Source organism: Narcine bancroftii, chromosome 8 (assembly GCF_036971445.1).
Source record: "Narcine bancroftii isolate sNarBan1 chromosome 8, sNarBan1.hap1, whole genome shotgun sequence".
Lineage (NCBI taxonomy): Eukaryota > Metazoa > Chordata > Chondrichthyes > Torpediniformes > Narcinidae > Narcine > Narcine bancroftii.
This window is the reverse complement of record NC_091476.1, coordinates 24,180,012-24,201,724: the sequence shown is the minus strand read 5'-3', so window position 1 is coordinate 24,201,724 and position 21,713 is coordinate 24,180,012. Positions and strand designations below refer to the sequence as shown.

Here is a 21,713-nt window from a genome sequence, read left to right as displayed (position 1 = left end):
CTCCGGTTCCGGGCGCTGGGAAGCGGTCTTGGCTTCCCCTGACACCGGCCAGGCCCCAAAACCAGAGTCCACGGTGAGACCCTGCAACGTAAACAGAGGAGGTGGGGGCGATTAGCGGGCTGATGCCAATGCATTCTGGGATTTATAGTATTAGCTGTGCATGCGCTATACTGGCGCGGCGGCCAGCGGGCCACCTCTAATACATTTTTGAAATGATCTTGCGGGCCAAACATAATTATATCGCGGGCCAGAGTTTGACATGTGTGGTCTAGAGTGACACAGAACCTCTGAGAGAGGACACCAGAGAACACAAGGGGGATGATTATCCTGCTGCTGCCCCCAACCCCAGATTGTGAGCAGGCAGGGCTGTCCTCAGCTTGAAGCCCACCGTCCCGCACCCAGTCTCTCCGACGGAGGGGAGAGCAGCGCAGTGCAATGACTGGACTGGGGGCTCGGATGAAGCTGACGAGCCCCGCGGGCTGGCCGAATTGCGCTTGCGCTGGGCTGAAGAGATGGCACCGATAGAGCCTTCGGCCACGGTTCCATAGTGTAGTGGTTATCACGTCTGCTTTACACGCAGAAGGTCCTGGGTTCGAGCCCCAGTGGAACCAGACGCTCTTTTGCGCCATGAAAATGGAACAATACGGTCAGAATAAGGTGAAGCCCGTCGAAGTATTTTAAACTTTGCCGGATTCTTTTCCTGGGCCAAGCAACACCCATTTTTATGCCACCCCCGACACACACAGACACACAATACAGGAATGGGAGATTCTGAATTTCGGGTCTGAAATGTTGCCCTCGGATCTGATCACATTTCCCAGGCTCGCAACTCATCACTCGGTGCGGGTCAACTCCGCATTTTGCTCCGCGCACCAAGATCGCTGAGATCATCGCCTGTTCCCCTGCCCCTCCTCCTCCACCTCCTCCCCTTCCATGCTCCCCACCCCCTCTTCTCCCCCTTTCCCCTGCCCCCTCCACCCCCTTCCACGCTCCTCTCCCCTCCCATCCCCTGCCCCCTCTATTTTCCCCTGCCCCCTCTATTTTCCCCTGCCCCCTCTATTTTCCCCTGCCCCTCTATTTTCCCCTGCCCCTCTATTTTCCCCTGCCCCTCTATTTTCCCCTGCCCCTCTATTTTCCCCTGTCCCCTCTATTTTCCCCTGCCCCCTCTATTTTCCCCTGCCCCCTCTATTTTCCCCTGCCCCTCTATTTTCCCCTGCCCCTCTATTTTCCCCTGTCCCCTCTATTTTCCCCTGCCCCTCTATTTTCCCCTGTCCCCTCTATTTTCCCCTGCCCCTCTATTTTCCCCTGCCCCTCTATTTTCCCCTGCCCCTCTATTTTCCCCTGTCCCCTCTATTTTCCCCTGCCCCTCTATTTTCCCCTGCCCCCTCTATTTTCCCCTGCCCCCTCTATTTTCCCCTGCCCCTCTATTTTCCCCTGCCCCTCTATTTTCCCCTGTCCCCTCTATTTTCCCCTGCCCCTCTATTTTCCCCTGTCCCCTCTATTTTCCCCTGCCCCTCTATTTTCCCCTGCCCCTCTATTTTCCCCTGCCCCTCTATTTTCCCCTGTCCCCTCTATTTTCCCCTGCCCCTCTATTTTCCCCTGCCCCCTCTATTTTCCCCTGTCCCCTCTATTTTCCCCTGCCCCTCTATTTTCCCCTGCCCCTCTATTTTCCCCTGCCCCTCTATTTTCCCCTGTCCCCTCTATTTTCCCCTGCCCCTCTATTTTCCCCTGCCCCTCTATTTTCCCCTGCCCCCTCTATTTTCCCCTCCCCCCTCCTCCCATGCTCCTCTCCCCTTTCCCCTCAGGTCCTGGCGACCCACCAGCTTGACCCCAAATATTTACAGGGCGGGGCTTCTTCCCTTGACCCCCTCCCTCCTCCCTCGCCCGGGGCCGTCCGTGTCGGGAAGGAGATGCAGGGCAGGGCCGGGCCGCCCGCCCTCAGTGACGGGTGGGGGGGGTGTTGTGATACGAGGCGGCCCCTCCCTGTCGAGGGAGCGGCTCCGCAACCTCACTGATACCCCTCAGGGGAGTGGCCTCCAGCCCAGTGCCGAGCCAAATCAACTCCTTCCTCAATATGGAGGGGGGGGGGGGGAAGTGGGTGGGTTTCCACGGAGGTCCAGCGACCCTCTCCGGGAGGGGGTACACAGCCCCCTCCCCCTAACCCCGTGTGCGTCTGGGGTGGTGGAGGCGTCCCACCCCGTGTGTGTGGCTGTGGGGGGTACAGGTCCGTCTCTGCCCCCTGCCTGTCAGCCGGCGCTCCACCGCCTCCCGCTGTTGGCACCGTGTAGTGCAGCCTGGCCCCTCACTGATGGTTTCATCCTCGCAATCTTTTTACTAGTTTATTTACTGCCCTGAAAGTTTTGCACCAAGAATTAACAAGGAAAGCTGACACTGCCCAAATGCCCTCTCTCTGGAACGCAGGAACGAATCCGAAGAAGTTTGAGTAGCACCTGAATCAGTGCAGAATGCTGGCACCTTCCCGTCCCTCGAGGTGTTTTTATTTAAGGTGGCAGTTAAATTTTGCAACTGCATGAATTTATTAGAATGAGAAGTTATTGCTTTAGTCATTGGGAATGGCATTCTGCTCCCTGGAAGTGGTGGCTGTGCAACTAACATGATTGGTGCAGATCCATGTCTTTTTTTCTTTGGCTTGGCTTCGCGGACGAAGATTTATGGAGGGGGTAAAAAGTCCACGTCAGCTGCAGGCTCGTTTGTGGCTGACCAGTCCGATGCGGGACAGGCAGACACGATTGCAGCGGTTGCAAGGGAAAATTGGTTGGTTGGGGTTGGGTGTTGGGTTTTTCCTCCTTTGCCTTTTGTCAGTGAGGTGGGCTCTGCGGTCTTCTTCAAAGGAGGCTGCTGCCCGCCAAACTGTGAGGCGCCAAGATGCACGGTTTGAGGCGTTATCAGCCCACTGGCGGTGGTCAATGTGGCAGGCACCAAGAGATTTCTTTAGGCAGTCCTTGTACCTTTTCTTTGGTGCACCTCTGTCACGGTGGCCAGTGGAGAGCTCGCCATATAATACGATCTTGGGAAGGCGATGGTCCTCCATTCTGGAGACGTGACCCATCCAGCGCAGCTGGATCTTCAGCAGCGTGGACTCGATGCTGTCGACCTCTGCCATCTCGAGTACCTCGACGTTAGGGGTGTGAGCGCTCCAATGGATGTTGAGGATGGAGCGGAGACAACGCTGGTGGAAGCGTTCTAGGAGCCGTAGGTGGTGCCGGTAGAGGACCCATGATTCGGAGCCGAACAGGAGTGTGGGTATGACAACGGCTCTGTATACGCTTATCTTTGTGAGGTTTTTCAGTTGGTTGTTTTTCCAGACTCTTTTGTGTAGTCTTCCAAAGGCGCTATTTGCCTTGGCGAGTCTGTTGTCTATCTCATTGTCGATCCTTGCATCTGATGAAATGGTGCAGCCGAGATAGGTAAACTGGTTGACCGTTTTGAGTTTTGTGTGCCCGATGGAGATGTGGGGGGGCTGGTAGTCATGGTGGGGAGCTGGCTGATGGAGGACCTCAGTTTTCTTCAGGCTGACTTCCAGGCCAAACATTTTGGCAGTTTCCGCAAAGCAGGACGTCAAGCGCTGAAGAGCTGGCTCTGAATGGGCAACTAAAGCGGCATCATCTGCAAAGAGTAGTTCACGGACAAATTTCTCTTGTGTCTTGGTGTGAGCTTGCAGGCGCCTCAGATTGAAGAGACTGCCATCCGTGCGGTACCGGATGTAAACAGCGTCTTCATTGTTGGGGTCCTTCATGGCTTGGTTCAGCATCATGCTGAAGAAGATTGAAAAGAGGGTTGGTGCGAGAACACAGCCTTGCTTCACGCCATTGTTAATGGAGAAGGGTTCAGAGAGCTCATTGCTGTATCTGACCCGACCTTGTTGGTTTTCGTGCAGTTGGATAATCATGTTGAGGAACTTTAGGGGACATCTGATGCGCTCTAGTATTTGCCAAAGCCCTTTCCTGCTCACGGTGTCGAAGGCTTTGTGAGGTCAACAAAGGTGATGTAGAGTCCTTTGTTTTGTTCTCTGCACCGATCCGGGCAGGAAGTGGGAGGCGGCGGCCCCAGTCCAGGCACAGGGAGAGCAGCAGCGGCCCCGGCCCTGGTCCGGGCGAAGGGTAGACGGCGGCGGCCCCGATACGGGCAGGAGCAAGGGGGAGACGGCGGCCCCGGCCTCGGTCGAGTGAGGCAGGCGGAGGCCCCGGTCCGGGCAGGGAGTGGGAGGCGGTGGCCCCAGTCCAGGCACAGGGTGAACTGCGGCGGCCTCGGCCCCGGTCCGGGCAGTATGGACCGACCTAGGAGGGGAGGCAGGCCCCTCCAGCCCGGGTAAGAAACCTGCATAGGAGAAGGCCACTCCGAAATAAAACCTACGACCCAAGGACCTCGCTGCCACGTCCCAGCTTGCTTGGCCACGGCAGATCCATGTAACTCCTCGACAAAGCAACAACTAGACAATCAGTCCAATTTGAATGTCCTCCTCGACGCCAGGGACTGTTACCCATTTGGACGCCCCAGTGGCTTGACTTTATTTTCCCATGAAGCACAATCACCCTCATTTCTTTTCTCTCTCTGCGTATTTATCAAGTTTCGCCTCGGTCTACTTGTCTCAACTATTTTAAAAGCTGAAATTCTAGCCGCTCTGTGGATAAAAACATTTCTTCAGAGTTCTTTTCAAAGTAGCTGAGTTTTCAGGTGCCGGCCCATAACATATACGTTGTACTGTTTTCGAAATGATTCCTCAGTCAAACCAAATCTGGGAAGTGGAGTATTGTCTGTTCAAGTGATCAAGAGTAGATACCTTGTCTTTTTTTTAAAGGGTTGAGAGAAATAACCATGTCAGACTTTGCCCTTAAAAGGAGTTACATAGAAACATAGAAGATAGGAGCAGGAGTAGGTCATTCAGCCCTTCGAGCCTGCTCCGCCATTCAATGAGATCATGGCTGATCTTAAAGTTCAGTACCCCATCCCCGCCTTCTCTCCGTAACCCCTAATTCCCTTATACTGAAGAAATATATGTTGTGTCAGAAAAAAAAAGATAGCTGGTTTCTCAGCATTTTAGGAGTGAATGATTGGCCAATCGCAGCAGTAAATCTGGGATGAATCAAAAACCTTTCTAAACAAGTTTTTCAAGCTTCCCATGGCTAGACCTGATGAAAAAGAGCAACTCATGAGGTGTTGGTGCTGGTGAGCAATTAGAATTCAAAGTAAAACATTGTGTGTTTGTCCCACAGAAGATAAGCTTTAAATCGTGAGAGACTAATAGGGTGAGAATGTGCACAAAAAAGTTTTTGATTGTTTATGCGACCAGAACAAGTGACCATAAACCTAATATAGAGAAAATAAATGGAAAAACAAAATAAATCCATACAAAGAGTGGAACTCAGGACTTGATCAGTACAATTAGCAAAATGCAGAGCTAAAAGGATTTAAAAAATATATAAACAAGTTATAACTAGGGTCAACTGGACACAAACATGAATGAGCCCATATCTCTTTTAAACATCCAATTGATGATCACATGCCAATTGTTAGCTTCAGGATTCAATTTATTGTCCTTGTTATAAAGTTGTCATATTACATGAAATTGCTTTTGCCTCCTGTAAGGCAGTCCGATTCGCCAACAGCAGAAATTGCCTGAAGCACCTTAGTCAGAGAAAGAGAAGCAAACGAGAGACCTCCTAGAGTCACTGACCTCCATAGATACACCTCCAGCATTGCCGCAGTTTCCACAGCCACACAGAGTCCAGTCCAAACCGTTGGCAACCCAAGTTCTAGATCTGAACCTCTGACACAGTCAGGAACCCTTCAGCCCCTTTGGCACCCCCTTGCATCCCGGTTCCAATACCTGGTATCCCTTCAGCCAGTTTCAAGCTAGTTTCCAGCAGTCCACCGTCCAGCACAATTCTCCAGCAGCCCCCACCCTCCGTGGGTTCCTCGCCTCAAGTCACTAACAGCCTACCGTATGCATTGGTCTTTCAGCTGCAGAGTCCCCTCACTGGTCTGCTGCACCAGTTCTCCGTTTCCAAAGATTCTGCACCCCATGTGGCTGCTGCCAATCACTGACACTGCCATCTTGGGCACAGACACCGCGGTTGCGGGATTTTAAATAAAACAACCATCACCTCCTGTAACGGGCCATTCAAAGCCTGTGCTGAGCTGACACCAGCTGACTGGGCGGTTGGACCCTGTGCGAGCACTGTATCTCTCTCCGCTCCTTGTTCCCTGCAGGTCCACCCCAGTGGCAGCGCCGCCATTTTTCCATCGGGTCCAGAATGGACACAACCTCAGTGCCAAACATTACTGCTCTCGCACTTTCCGTTAACAAGCTTTTTTTTGGAGTGTTGCTAATCTGCAGGATAAATTCAGAACTCTTCAACTTACATCACCCCTACTCTAAACAAGATCACCTAACTAGCACTGATCTGCACCACACATGGTGCCTAGGTATGTTCATGTTCAGAGACTGAGCTGCAAAGCATCACTGACTTGCTCATTGAAGTATTTACAAGAATGGGCCCTAATAAATGCAACTCAACTACCAAACTCACCCTTCTTAAAGCCCTAGCCATAAAAAATGCAGAAAAGTGGAGATTTCCCTTAGGTCAGTAGTCAGCTTTGTGCAAACAAAGAAATTGATGAAGAAATTCACAATGGCATTCAGTACTCCAGAGGCAATTCACAGTTGTAAAACAAGACCTCAACCGCAACATAGAGTTCATGGTATAGCCAGCAACTTTTCCTTTTATGTGCTTTGGAGGTATGAACTATGTCAAAATATTGAAGAAACATGATTAGCTCAGTTCCTGCATAACCCTCCAAATCCACTAGTAGATGAACTGAGCCAGTGTCCTCTCTTGGCCCAATAATCAATCCCACCATTCAGTGAATTCTGTTGGGTAACCCATCTCATTTAACAGACTCCTGTAATAGACGTTCTATCCTGAACTCTGTCATGGCAATTACCAGATGCACAGGGTTTGAATGGCCAGATGGAAAGTGGAAAAATGTCAAAGATGTTGTCAATGAATCCTTGAAAAAAATGTAAACCCCTCCTCCCATGAGTGGAAATCTCTGGCCCAAAGCTGTTCTAAATGGAGAAGGATCATTTGGGTGCCAATGAAGATCCTCAAATCTGTCAGGAGCACATTAGAGCCCATAAATTGTGGAAGGTGTGCTGTATTTCCCAAATTACCCACCCATAAAACATTGCTTACCTCTCCTGTGACAGAGTCTATGGGCCCAACATTAGCGTCATCAACATCTCAGAGAACTGGAGTGGACAAAAGTCATCCTCCATCGAAATGGATCACCTGAGAAGAAAGAGTGATGTGCCTTTGTCAGGTTGCCTTTATTGCTGACCATATTGGGCTGTGACATCCTTCATGGTAGAATATGATTTAATTCACACTTAATGAATAACAGCTTGCTGAATGACTGAAAGACTGATGGCATTTATTAAATTACAAGGTATATTAAGAGCAAAAAGATAGTACGTGACAACATTGGTCCTCTTGAAGATCAGAGGTCAGCTACTGGGGAGCCAGAAGAGATGTGGGAGATCTTGTATGTTTTTTTCCTCTGTATTTACTTGGGTAACTAGCACAGAGTCTTGCAAAGCAAGCAAAATAAGCAGTGAGATCATGAAACCAATACATATTAAAGAGAAGGAAGTGCTTGCTGTCTTAAAGTAAGTAAGGTGGAATAATCCCCAGGGGTGGGCGTTATTCCTTCAGACTTTGAGAGATCCTAGTGTAGAAACTGCAGTGGCCCTGGCAGATATGTCCTTAGCCACAGGTGAGACACCGGAGTATCAGTGGGTAAGTCATGTTGTTCCATTGTTTAAAAAAAGGCTCCAAAAATAACCCAGAAAATTATAGGCCGGTGAGCCTAATGTGATCTTAGTGCAGTCCGTGACAAACATTAGGAAAGATTTCACCAGGAAAAGCGGTATCAGGGCAACTAGAATCCATGAATGCTGGCTGACTACTATTGGATACAGACACTAAAGGCATCAGTTGCTGACTACAAACGAAAATCAATGGCAATACATCGTTTGGTCAGTTAAATTATTGCAATGAATCAGAATCATTATGAGATTAAACGTGCTAAATTCAATAAATGTTAATGTTTCTGCAACTTTTAAATTTAAAATTGGTTTAAACCCAGGGAACAGATGCTACACATATACAGGTACATATGCCTTTGCTACGGTGCCTCTGTGTTTCCACAGGATTCCCTCTTCTTGAAACATATAGCGATAGAAATCAGAGCTACTCTCATTCTGGTCTGAGGGATTAGAATTATCTGTTGGGATACCAAGTATTACTTGAAATGCAGCCTGGTTTCCAACCTCCCTAATAATAAAGTCGGGAGGGGGTGGGGTGGGGGCTACTGTAAATACATCTGAGGGAAAATCTGGTGGCTAAAGATACTCCATTATTCTTCAGATTTCTTTCAGAAGTTCAAAAACATTCAGTTTTACAAAGAAATAGCAAGACTGCAAACAGTAATTGTTTTTCATTTATAATCATTAATCCAAGGGGTAAAAGATAATGGGAGTGAAACTCGATCTGAAGTTTCTTTTACCCCAAACAGATTTTCTTTGCTGATCTCTGTCAACTATTGATTGTGGGTTTTGAGATATTTTGGGGCCTGTCATTTCTTAATGTTGCTTTTTTAGTGGTATTACTCAAAACCAATAATTTCCCTATTTCTTATTTGTGTATTTCTCAGAAATTATAGCAAGATGTTGGTCTAACCTTGCAAATAGTTTTTGTTTAAAACTCAGTTTCACGTATAACTCCATCAACAATTAAATTGAGATTTATTGTTAGAAAACTTTGGACGCGATTTGATGTTACCTGGTCAAACTAAATTCGAGATATTAATTGCTGATAAAGGAAAGAAACGGTTTATTTTTGAAATGTATGCCTTATTACAGGAAAAGATAACTAAGGTTCATGTATATAAAATGAAGGACAAATGGGAGAAGGATTTATCTATCACATTATCCTCGGAGGAATGGTCGAATATGTGTGTTGATAGTGTTACAAAATTAATTAATGTGAGATATAGTTTGGCTAATTATAACTTTTTACATTAGTTGTATTTAACTCCTGAGAAGTTGAAAAAATATGGTTTTAGTTCTTCGGATTTGTGCTTTCGATGCGAGGAACAGACGGGAACTTTCTTACATTCAGTATGGGCATGTACAAAAGTTAGACCTTTTTGGTAAAAAAATTAAGTTTTTGAAAATTTATTTAAGATGGATTTGCAACTTGATCCGTTTTTAGGTTTAATGGGTTACACTAATACATTAACGACAGGTTTACGATTGGATAAATCTCAAATTGCATTTATATGTTTAGGGCTGGCAGTAGCTAGAAAATGTATAGCTGTTACGTGGAAGAATGATGTTGAATTGAATATACAAAGATGGTACAATTACAATGTGTCTCTATTCAGAGAAGATTACTTTCAATTTGCGAAATAATTATTTTTTTTGTTAAAATGTAGACTTTATATTTGAAATGTATGGGTTTGGATATAAAGTTAATGGTTTGTTTTAGATGTAAAGGGTTGGCACACAAAGCAGCAACTGTTCAATACCCGACATATGTTTATTTTGCTCTGTCAGGGAGGGGGGGTGAGTTGTAGGGGATGGGGTAGGTGGAGGGTGGGGGGAGGATGGGATGTAGGGATTTGTGTTTTTTTTTGTAGGTTGTTTTGTATGTATTTTGCAAAACCTATAAATAAAATTTAAAAAAATCAATTACAATTAAATTCATGCACACGTCCTAATATTGAGGGCACCACAGTTAGTGTAGTGATTAGCACGACGCTATTACGGCACCAGCGACCTGGGTTTGAATCTGGCGACGTCTGTAAGGAGTTTGAATCTTCACCCACAATGGAATGGGATGTATGGAATCCCAATTCTAGCTTTCCCACTATTGATATCAGAGCCTTCAGTCTCATTCAGGAATCTTCCTCAAACCCTTGAAGAATCTTCTCTGAATTATTTATTTTTTACCCTTTCTTTTAAAAAAGTTTTAGAGTCTTGCTCCCTTATTTATTTTTCAGTTACTATGGGATATTCTCTCTGTTAAAGGGAGTGGATGATGCATTTTGTGATTAATAACAATTAGGATCAGAAACTCCACATTGAATTTCTCTCTTCATTAAAATACTGAGAGAAAATATAATTAAAAAAAACCTTGGCTAAAATGGGAATGGAAGGTAACCGTTGCAATTTAGTATCACAAATCATTAACCTTTGATGTATTCTATCCATCTTGTTAGAAAAAAACTATCATGCTCTTATGTTGTGCAGAACACGTAAACTTTCACAATATTTCTGGAACAGGAAGCTGCATTCCGCGGTCTTGGAGCAGGAAGCTGCATTCCGCGGTCTTGGTGCAGGAAGCTGCATTCCGCGGTCTTGGTGCAGGAAGCTGCATTCCGCGGTCTTGGTGCAGGAAGCTGCATTCCGCGGTCTTGGTGCAGGAAGCTGCATTCCGCGGTCTTGGTGCAGGAAGCTGCATTCCGCGGTCTTGGTGCAGTAAAAGTCCAATTATCTGAAATCTGATGCTTCGAAATCCTTTTATCCTAAATTTTTTCAGAGCCGAACTGACCTCATAGTTTGAAAAAAAATTCACTCAACGTGAAATTAGAATGACGATTGTCCTCGTTTCAGGTAACTCTCTTTCTATTTCTTCTTTACCTTCCCCTATTGACTTTTCTCTCCAACTCTCCCTCTCAAACGGAGTGTCACTGTCTCCCAGCTGCAAGCGGTCAGAAGAATCCCTGGTCCTGGCATCAAGGAGAGCAGCCTCCTGGGCAGGAGTGGGATCTTGGTCTCAGTGGTGTTCCCTCCCCTCCCCCCTTTCTCCCTTCCTCCTCAGCACACTGGAGCTCCTGACACCAACTCTGAACCCTCGCCTTGGCCTACAACCGCACAAGCACACCAGACTCACTGGTGTGTGTGTGTGTGTGGTAGGCCCAGAGGAGGATTCAGGCATCAGGAGCTCCGGTGACTGGGGAGACAGGAGCCTGCCGACTTGCCAGGGACTGTACCACTGGCCCAGGAAGCCTCCCTGGGGATCGTCGGCAGTGGTTGGGAGGTCTTGGTGATCTGCAGTGTTGCAGCCAGCTTTTTTTTGGTGAGAATTAAACGTTATTCCCTTGTTAAACTTCCCTTGTTTGTTGTTTAAACATCAATATAAGTGATTTGCTCTTGCTACTAGGGTGTTTTTTTAAAGAAAAGTCCAGTAATCCAAAAAAAACATTTATCCAACATAGGCCTGGTTCTAACCATTTTGGATAATCGGAGTTGTAACGATGCTTTTCCTGTGACAGACATCTGACCTTGTTTACATACCATCTCTAAGACCAGCAAGCCCGATAACTAGCTGACACTGCCCCCACCTAAGATTTACTTCACCACTGAGGTTCAATAATTGCTTTCTTAATTTCCTCAACCTCTGTCTTTATTGAGGACCTCCTTAAAGTTTATCTTTGTTCATTTGCTCTAAAGTATGTCTATTTGGTGTTTGTAACACTTCTGCCAAGTTCCCAGTTTTGTTCTACCACACAAAGAATTTAAAATACCTTCATTTGTAAACATTATTACTGGAAGATGAGTGAGTAGCAGGGGGTATGGCTTGGTAGTAGCACAACAACCAAGGATGCCAAGATTTATTGTAACATTGGTTACATGACAAATCAATCAACTATAGACCAAGGATTAAATTTGGAATTTACTTAGCATGACCTTAGCAAGGTCAGGACATATAAAATATGCTTGAAACTCCAGTCTAAGCCATAGCCCTAAGATCAAGAGACCAGAATCAGAAAAGAAAGTTCAGGAGTGCTGCCACTCCGAGGAATTAGGTTAATAAACGACATGAATGAATAGTTTCAATAGATGCAGCTGATAAGTCTCTAAATTTCAGTTGAACTTTACAGAATCAAGAAATGTGTACATTTCAGGGCTGTAAATAAATGGAACCTCCTCTTTTTAATCTGACCACAAACTTGTCAATACCCAGAGCTATTCAAATGTCACATTAGAAAAAAAATATTTAAATTGTGCAAGTATGGTGATGATGGGCAGATCTTAGAAAATCTTATGAAAGATCCTCGACCTATACTCAGTTTTCTCTCGACAGATGCTCCTGAACATTCCAAGGATTTTCATTCTTTTTTAATTCATATTTCTAGCAACTTTTGTATCCCATGGTTCCACTAAATATCCCCCCTCCCAGCTTCTGATCTCATTCATCTTTCGGACAGATCAACAGTGATCAACAAACCTTCATGCTGCTTTCAAAGCTGGCCCAACCATCATTTGTATTGCTCAATCTCTCTTGGTCACCCTATCACAAATATTCCCTTTGTTCTCTCCACGTCTATGACTTAAACTGTATTTAATGTTTTAATTTTCCTAGTTGTGTTGGTCAATGAACTTAAATTTTAACTGTTCCTTTCTCCACAGATGCTGCCAGAACAGATCTCTAGCCTTTTCTAGTGTTATTATCACCCTGCAGGGGGAGCTGCTGCCCAAAAGAAAAATGACCAATTCCAAAAAACATTTCCACATCAATTTATTTACAACCTAATGAACTGGAATACAATAAGAATGATTTGCCTTACCCCTCCAACTCTCCTCCTGCAGGGTCCCACTCTTACCAATGTACAGATCCACTGGTACTAAAAATCTTCAATTGCTTTCTCCCAATGTGCATTTCTCTGCATGCAAGCACAAAATATAGGGATTGGCAGATACTTAAAAAGGTTTCTCATTTATTAAAAACATATGTGGCTATTCAGCCCTTCTCTGCTGGTTTTCTGTTTTCATTCCCCATCCCCCACAATTTCTAATTCTCTCACATGCATTTCCACTTCACTGATTTTCCTGCCACCCACATATATTGGGGACAAGTTACAATGCCCAATCAACTTTCTCATGCAACTTGGAATGTGGGAAGAAACTGGAGCACCTGGAGAAATCCCAGTCATGGCGAGGAGGGTGGATCAATGCCTTTATAGTGCCAACGATCAGGCCTTAAATCCCACGCTGTCCGTAAGGAGTTTGTTCATTCTCCCTGTATCTGCATGGGATTTTCCCAGGGGCTCGTTTCTTCCCACCTTTCGAAACATACTGGGGGCGTAGGTTAAATGGGTGTAAATTGGGCAGCATGGACTTGTGGGACAAAATTAAATTTAAATTAAAAAATACCTATGAACTCTCCATAGATCAAACCCAGGTCAGAAGTGGAGCATTAAACGGCAACCTCTTATGCTATCCTGGTTGCAAATTCCCACTGAAGATCAAGGTGGGTGAAAGGATTAGGTTTGATCATAGCTGAAAATCCTGCCGGTGCAAATTCACCAGATTAAGTCTTGAAATTAAGAGGTTATCTTGTGAGCAGAGATCTAATAGTCTGGAGTTTAGAAGGATTGGTGTGTGTGGGGGTGGGGGTAGTTTGACAGAAATGTATGAAACTATGAAAGGAATTTGTAAGATAGAAGCAGATGTAGGATGTTTCCACTGGGAACTGAGATGGGAACGAAGGGACATAGACTCAAGATTCAGGGGAGTACATTTAGACACAGATAAGAAGGAACAGCTTCTCCTAGAATGAAGTGAATCTGTGGAATTCTTTGCCCAGTAGAGGTCACCTCATTGAAGGTATTTAAAACAGACTAATTTTTGAATAGTGTGGGAATTAACTGTCTTAATGTAGTTCTATCCATTTATTTTTGAACTTGTATATGAGATGACTTATGTGTTTTCCTTATAATTATATATGCAAGTTTATATGTTAAACTCAATAAAATTTTAAAAGAGAATAGTTTTGGAATTAAAGGAGATGAGGAACAGGCGTAAGTGAAGCTGAGTCCATGGCCAGATTAACCACGATCTAATTGAATGGATGAGCAGGGCCGAGAGCCTACTCCTGCTCCTATTTATGTTCTTCTCCACATATCAATAAAAATTACAAATGAACTCCATCATCTGTGGAATGATTGGAGTTCTAGGCTTGGCACTGTCTAGTCATCTGAGAACCTGTAAGTAAATCTGTGACAGGGATTACTCTTAGCTAACAAGTCACTGATTATGACCACAAGAAAGACAATTATTTGAGAAAACAGACAAACATCTTTATTTACACACTATAGTGACCACACACTATTACTGCTCCTTTTACAATCCAAGTTCCCAAATCTGTCAGAGAGCAACTAGACTTGTCAGGATCTTCACCTGTAATGATATGAGGGACTAATGTAAATGTGGCGAGAATTTTCTCATGACTTCCATGCATAAACTCAGCAAAATTGAATGATGTGTTGAAATTTTGTCCAACAAAATGTGAAGAGCTAGGCACAGAGCAAATTAGCACTTAATCTCATGGTTAAGAATGACACTCTTGGACAGATTTAATGCGGCAACAAACTGGGACTACAGTATATTTAGTTAGCATGTCAAAAGGACAACCTTAGATAACCAGATCAATGGGTTGCTGGGTATTGAAGAAGTTAATAGTTCTGTGGTGTAAGCAATTATCCTTTTTAACTTCGTCGATGAGATGAGTTCTTATGCCATCGTTTTCTGCTTCTGTGAGGATTTTGTTCCTCATTTGTTTTCAAAGACTTTTTCTTATCCTGAAACACATCCTCTCCAGAGATTGGCTGAATTATTGCACCCAACTTTGTCACAATGTTTGGTAAATGTAATTTTTGTATTGCCTTCTCAGTATTCCACGTTTTCCCGAGGGGAGCACAGATACTCTTCTCAAATTGATTCCGATTGGCAAATGGGAAAGGTAGTTCATTTACCTGAAGCAAAACAAATAAATCAATATTTATTGCCCAAACAATTCATAACAGTTGTAATCAGCTGATATTGTAAATATTTGCGTGTCAATTAGTTAGAAAGGTCTTATGTTCAACCTCCAATAAATGTACTTTGTAATATGATGGAAGGAAGACCCCACTTGAAGTTGAAATTACTTCTCGAGGCTGTTGAAAATTAAAAATACAGCATTTCTGCTTCAACGTCAACGTTGGATAAATTCCTTTGAATGTGAGGATCTCAAACATTCATAGACTCAGGTATTGTATGGAGAATGATCATTTGGGTGAGATACTCAGTAAGATCTGTAATGAACAATCTCAACGACTATTACTTAAATATTATTTACTATTATTTCAGAACAGCAAGTCTTCATGAGAAGCAGAGGGAAGAGAGACTTATGTATAGACATTCAATACATTTAGTTAAAAAAAACTTCAAGGTTAGGGAAAATATAATAGTTGCTTAAACCACTCACAACCTTCGTCACAAACATTGAGACGGTACACAGAGAATCATTGCTGACTTTGAGAACAGTGCAGTAAACAGTCATGACAAGGATTTTATAATGCGACCTCATTTCATTTTATATTAAGAGTAATTTTATTTTCTGTAATACTTTAAAATATCATGGTCTGGTATGTGGATACCAATACCCTTGAGAGAAAAGCCCTACAAAATGTCATGGAAACAGTCCAGGACATCCTAGGTAAAACCCTCCCCATCATCGAGAACAGAGAGGGAACACTGATGTTGGAGAGCAGCAACAATCATCAAGGACCCAAACCACCCAGAACATGGTTTGTTATCACTGCTACCATCAGGGAAGAGGTACAGGTGCCACAAGTCTCACACCACCAGGTTTAGGAACAGCTGTTACCTCTCCACCATCAGACTCCTCAATGACAAACTCAATCAGGGACTCATTCTTGTGCACTTTATTGATTTTTTTTTTCTCTCTCTGTATTGCAGTTTGTTTACATTTCTTTCTTGGTTTACACCTGTTGAAAGTTTTTCTTTTGCACGGTGGTAATTCTGCCCAGCCTGCAGGAAAAATCTCAGGGTTGTAGGTGATGTCATGTATGTACTCTTACAATAAATCTGAATCTTAACTGTCTGGGTAGGAATGGATTCCTAAAAAAAATCTCCAGTAAAGCCACTGAATTAAAATTGTGGCATTTCACACCACTCAGTCCATCACGATGCTATCACATTAAGGACTATCCACTCCTATCTGAACTGCACTTTCCCCTCACACTCATATTTCAATTATTTACTGGGTCCTCTTTTGAACACTTTTACAGATTCAGTTTCTGCTATTGTTTTTGTGAGAGCAGTCCATGATGATGGAACATTCATTGTCTTAAATTTATAGCTTCCTGTTGTGTATGCATCAACCAGTGAAATCATCATCTCAATGTACTGGCAACTTTAAAGACCTTTTAGATACCATCTTAAACCTTTTGTTCATATGTAATTCACCCCACTCTTCTGCTATCCACCTGTTTCAGATCTGGTGTACTGGGTAAACTTTAGAATACAGCAACAAAAATATAAACAATAATGTTTTTATATAATCCATTTAACACTGACCCAACCTTTCCTTCAAGGAGATTTCAGTTGTCAATGTATCCTTTGCAATGGGCTACATTGGAAGGTCCTGCTGTGATTATTTGTATTTTCATGTATTCATTAAAACAAATTGATAAATTTAAATCGTCCTTTTCAAAATCCACTCTCCTAGAATGGATGGGATTTGAAACTTGGAGCTTGATGATGTGGAAAGAGTCTCACCTGATGCGCTGCAATTTCAACGTCTCGTTTCTCATTGATTATAACATTAGGCAAATTCTGATCTTTCCTTGGCAGCGCTGGAGGAGGTTTAATATAGAACCTACGAGGTCAGAAACAAAGAATAATTAAGGGCAACTAAATAATATTAGTTGGAGACATTATAAATAAACTCCAAAATATAAAATCTGTCTGTGGTACTAACTCTCGCAACCAGGATTGTGCAAGTGAACAACTATTATACACAGATTTAGAATTGAACCATGTAGTTGACTGACTATCCCGAATATTGCAGCTGAACTTGAAGATGATAAAACTGCAGCCACCTCACCATTACATCCGATACTCTAAAGCGGTTCAAAATATCCTTGTATTTAACCTAATGCTATTGTTTTACAGACATAGAATCTTATAGTACAGAAATAAGTCCTCAGGCCCAGCATCCTGCTTTCACGCCACTTGCCTACATTAGACCCATACCCCTCCCATCTATTGTATATCGTTACCCAAATGTTCTTTAAAGGAACCCAATATATCTACCTCTACCACTTTGTCTGGAAACTCGTTCCATATGCCCACCATCTTCTGAGTGAAGGATTGTCCCTTCACGTCCTTTCTAACTCCCACCATATAACTATTCATTCATCTTGCATCTCCTATTTTATTCACCTCTATATGCAGCTCATGATCTTATGATCTCAAAAAGATCTCCTCTATGCTCTCAGTCTCTCAATTTACCTAATCCTGGCAACAGCCGTGTAAACCTCTTCTGCGCACTTTATAATATTCTTCCTATAGCTGGGAAACCAAAATTGCACACAATATTCCAAGCGTGGTCTCACCAACATCTTGTATAACTTCACCATGATGTCCCAACCCATCAATGCCCCAAATGATGAGGGCAAGCATCCTGAATGCTCTCCACTACTCTATCTACCTGTGTTGTCATCTTTAAAGAGCTATATACCTGCATCCCTAGGTCCCTCTGTTCCAGAACACTCTTTAGGGCACTGCCATTAACAGAGCAAGTCCAGCTGTGATTCAATTTACCCAAATGTAGCACTTCGCATTTGTCCCAGTTGAATTGCAATTGGCCAGTTCCCCATGTGATCTAGATCCTGGTGGAAACACAGGTAACCACCTTCATTGTCCACTGTAGAACATATTTTTGAGTTATCAGAAAATCACCTTTCCATAAAAATCCTTGCACAAATAGTTTATGCATACCAAACCCTGGCCAGCCACTGGTCAAGGTTCTCCAGTCTGAAAACCAATCTCTGACTCCTACCACTAAGCCAATTTTTTAATCCAGTAGGCTTCCTATCCCGTGTACCCTAACCTTCCATACCAACCTATCATGTGGAACCTTATCAAATGCTTTTCTAAAATCCATACAAATAACATAATCTGCAATCAACCCTATTTATCACCTCTTCAAAAAAAAATTATATCGTTCATGATTTCTCACGCATAAACCCATGCAGACTCTCCTTCATTTTCCGTGGCTATCCAAATGTTAATAGATTCCACTTGTCAGAATCCTCTACAGCAGTTTGCCTACCACAGATGTCAGACTAACATGTTTGTAGTTAAATGGATTGTCCTTACAGCCAATTTTGAACAATGGCTCCACATTTACCACCCTCCAGTCTTCTGCAACTTCTCCTGCTTTAAGTGATTAATTAAAAACATCTGTCAAGGCCCCTATAATTTCCTTTCTGCTTTCACATAATGTTCTGGGATGCACCTAGTGTTCTCCCAAAGAATTACCCACCTTGATACGAGCCAAGGCTGCCAACAGCCCTTCGCTATTGATACAGACATGTCCTAGGCTAATTTTAGTTACCTCCCTCACCTCCATTCCTGCATGGACTCTCTATTTTTGATTGCAATGTGCATCTGTTGAAAATTAATGTTTATTTCTAAGTCTACCATTGCCTATCTAAACTTGTATTTCTTAATAATTCCCCAATCTTCCTTAACCAACTTACCTTTCATTCCTTTATAACTGTGCTACAGGTTAAATTGAGCTCCAGGCCCCACTACTACAGCCATCTAGTGAAGCAGCTCTTTGGTAAATCAAATCTATTTAACTTGTATTACTAATTTATCCACCCCGGAATGATAAGCAATGAATTTGTCCTTGCCATTCTTGCCCATAGATAGTGAAATGATGGTACAATTATAAAATACAAAGTGATAGATGGTAAAACCATCTACCACTTTGCTTCTTAGAATATTCTACAATAGTAGTCCGATATAAACTTGAATGTTACGTTCCAATGTTTGCGCTACTTCCCAACTCTCACATGTTTAACAGACCAACTGCTCTTCAGCAGTACTCAGCCCTTTTTCTTGGAAGCTCTTTTATAAAAATAATTAACAATAATAATCATCTGTCCTAAGAGGGGAGAACAATGGACAGAAAGATTGGGAGATCTATTGTCCTAGTTTAACAGATTGCAGCATTAATGTGTTGGAAACTCAGATCTCAGAGACGTACCTCCTTCTCTTTTTTGCACTTGGGCGCAGACCCTGACCTCCCCATTCACCCCACCCTGGCAACGTCAAGTCAATGCCTTTTGGCTTGCTTTCGTTAATCTGCCTCTTCTTTTCTTTCTTGAAATCGTTAATAACATCATCTGATGCAAAGGCCTCCTTAATGATCATACGCTGATCCTCTTGATCGTCATTCTAAAATGGAAGATTAAATTGAATGTTATTTCAAGAACACAGGTCCATTTAAAATTTTAAATATGGTTTTAAACATATAACAATTTTTTTTGCCATGTGTTTCAATGTCACTTGGAACATGCATTCTAAATAATGATTAAAGGGTTTGTCGGAATACATGGTATTATTCTGTATCAGTGTTACTCAGTGTGATCTTACTCAGGGCCACAATCTCAAATAATAGCTTGTTGAAAAACTGCTCTGAGAAATGATACAATTGTACGACTATAATAGTGCCATGCGAAGGCAATTCCAACGAAGAACAGCTATAACTTCATGCACTTTCTGAATGGAAAAGATAAACCTTACGGAACAAGCGTTTATTACATCATTCTATTAAAAGGTCCGTCAAAGGTGGTAGTATACTATAACAACCTTGATCGAGTATTGCAACTTTTGTTAGCTTTTCTACTAAAAAGCCAAAATATTTTGCATGTCCAGAATGAAGGTCTAAAGGTTGAGAAGCTTGAGAAGAAAGGATGGGGGTAATGAGAAGGTAGCAGTTTTCAGATGCCCAGCAGTAAAATAAGTAGAGGTACAGTAAAACCCCTGGTATCCGACACCTATAGGGATTGGTAGATGCCAGGTAAATGAGATTGCGTGTTGCATGATTGGTGAACTGACTGCTGGGGGCAATTTAAAACTTTTGAATTTTTTATCCATTTATTTTCTGCAAGCCTGTTGCTTGAATTCTGGATAATGGGAATTTTACTGTATTATTGAACAATGGAATCACTGCGGCACAGGAGACAATGGGCTTTCTCACAGAATAATGCAGTTAGTCCCATTCTTCTAGCATAGCCCTGCAATTTTTTAACCTTCAAATACAAATCCAATTCTCTTGTGGAAGCCACAGTTGAATCATTACTGTGTAAAAAAAAAGTTTTTCCTCAAACCACTTTAAAGTATGGGAACAAATTCTGTCAGTTTACCCTACTCTCTGTATATCTCTCAATCTAGTAGAGTCAAAACAAAGCAATTGGTCCTAGCTTCTCTAGTCTATTCTTATAAATTAAACCCATTACTGCAACATTCTAATAAATCTTTTCAGCAGCTTCGTGGATGCTTTACATGGTTCCTAATGTTTAATTGTAAGAATCGGATGTAATATCCCTGTGACAAACTCACCAGGAATTTCCAAAGATTCAACACCATGTTTATTTATGAAGCCTCCAAGCTTCATCACTTTGTCAATCGTCAAAGATTTCTGCATTTACATTTATCCACATTTCTATTCTAGTAGTGGGGTAGGGAAGTCCAGTCATCATTAACTTAAACTATGGTATACCCTAGAATTCATTTGCAATTTTATTAATTTTAACTAAAAATAATGAGAGCTGGAGCATTTAGTAGGATGCAATTAAGTTTGGACTGTTATAATATTGGAACACAATACCAGAGGAGAAAATTGTATATCAGAATTAGATTTTCTTTGGCCAATTTCTTTCATCAACTATAAATTCCCAATCCCCTTTTCTGCACCATACTACTTTCACATCACACTGTGTTCTGGCCTAGGAGCAGCAAGTAAGATGTTATTACACACATAATTCAATAGTGCTTTTTTTAAAAAAAAAGTGATGAATGAAGGGCTTCATACAAAAAAAAACCTTTTAAAATGTTAGTAAAACTTGTACATAAAACTGCTCATAATTCCATATTCTTACGTGGAGAATTCTCTTCCAAATGATTCCAGGCAGGAAATGATTGGCTAATCAAGCTTCACTGACTGGTTCACAACTCTGATGGATGCAAATTATTTTTAAAGAAGCAACTTTTTATTGAATGCTTTATTCAATGCTATATTTAAACCACACATTATAAAAGCAAGCAGGAGACCACAATATTGAGTACTTTATCAGTTGAGTGTGTAAATAGTGTTCATCATATTCCTATTGGAATTTTACCAAAGTCTAATGGAGTGAAATAACAGGCTGAGAACTGAAATCCAGCTGAAGTTATGAAATGATTGTCAAAAGCAAGTATTCCAAGACGGTTTAGCTTCAAGCAAATTTAGATACGGTAGCCCCTTACACCTGTTAATATAATTGGAAAATAATACGCCCTCCAAAATTTATTCTACTTTTTCCAAACAACACAGGGGCCTGCATCTTCAGAATTGTATAGAATTCTTCAATTGTGCTTCAGGATAATTTTCATTATTAGGAAAATCTTTAAGATGGCAAAGAGGATAAATATTGTCTTTGTGAGCATTTACTCTATAATTTTGTTAGGATTATCTTGATTGATTGATAGGCAGGAGTTCCTGTGTTACCTCTCAGATTAGCTGGCAAATAAAAATTTGAAACTGATCAATATGCTTCTAAAG

The 21,713-nt window shown here is 42.6% G+C and overlaps 1 protein-coding gene and 1 non-coding gene across 2 annotated transcripts in view; one reads left to right on the top strand and one right to left on the bottom strand.

Moving 5' to 3' along the window:
- Window positions 1–538: 538 nt before the first annotated feature.
- Window positions 539–611, top strand: trnav-uac (transfer RNA valine (anticodon UAC)). The gene has a single exon. It is a non-coding gene; the product is annotated as a tRNA-Val (tRNA).
- Window positions 612–14,144: 13,533 nt separating this feature from the next.
- The window catches only part of LOC138740495 (U3 small nucleolar RNA-associated protein 14 homolog A), a 30,693-nt gene continuing 23,124 nt past the window's right edge, over window positions 14,145–21,713 (bottom strand). The window contains exons 12-14 of the mRNA XM_069893230.1: window positions 19,155–19,345; window positions 16,655–16,754; window positions 14,145–14,844 (exon numbers count right to left, since the gene is read on the bottom strand). Coding sequence (XP_069749331.1) covers window positions 14,578–14,844; window positions 16,655–16,754; window positions 19,155–19,345 — 558 coding nt within the window. The 3' untranslated portion in view covers window positions 14,145–14,577. The remainder of the gene's footprint in view (window positions 14,845–16,654; window positions 16,755–19,154; window positions 19,346–21,713) is intronic.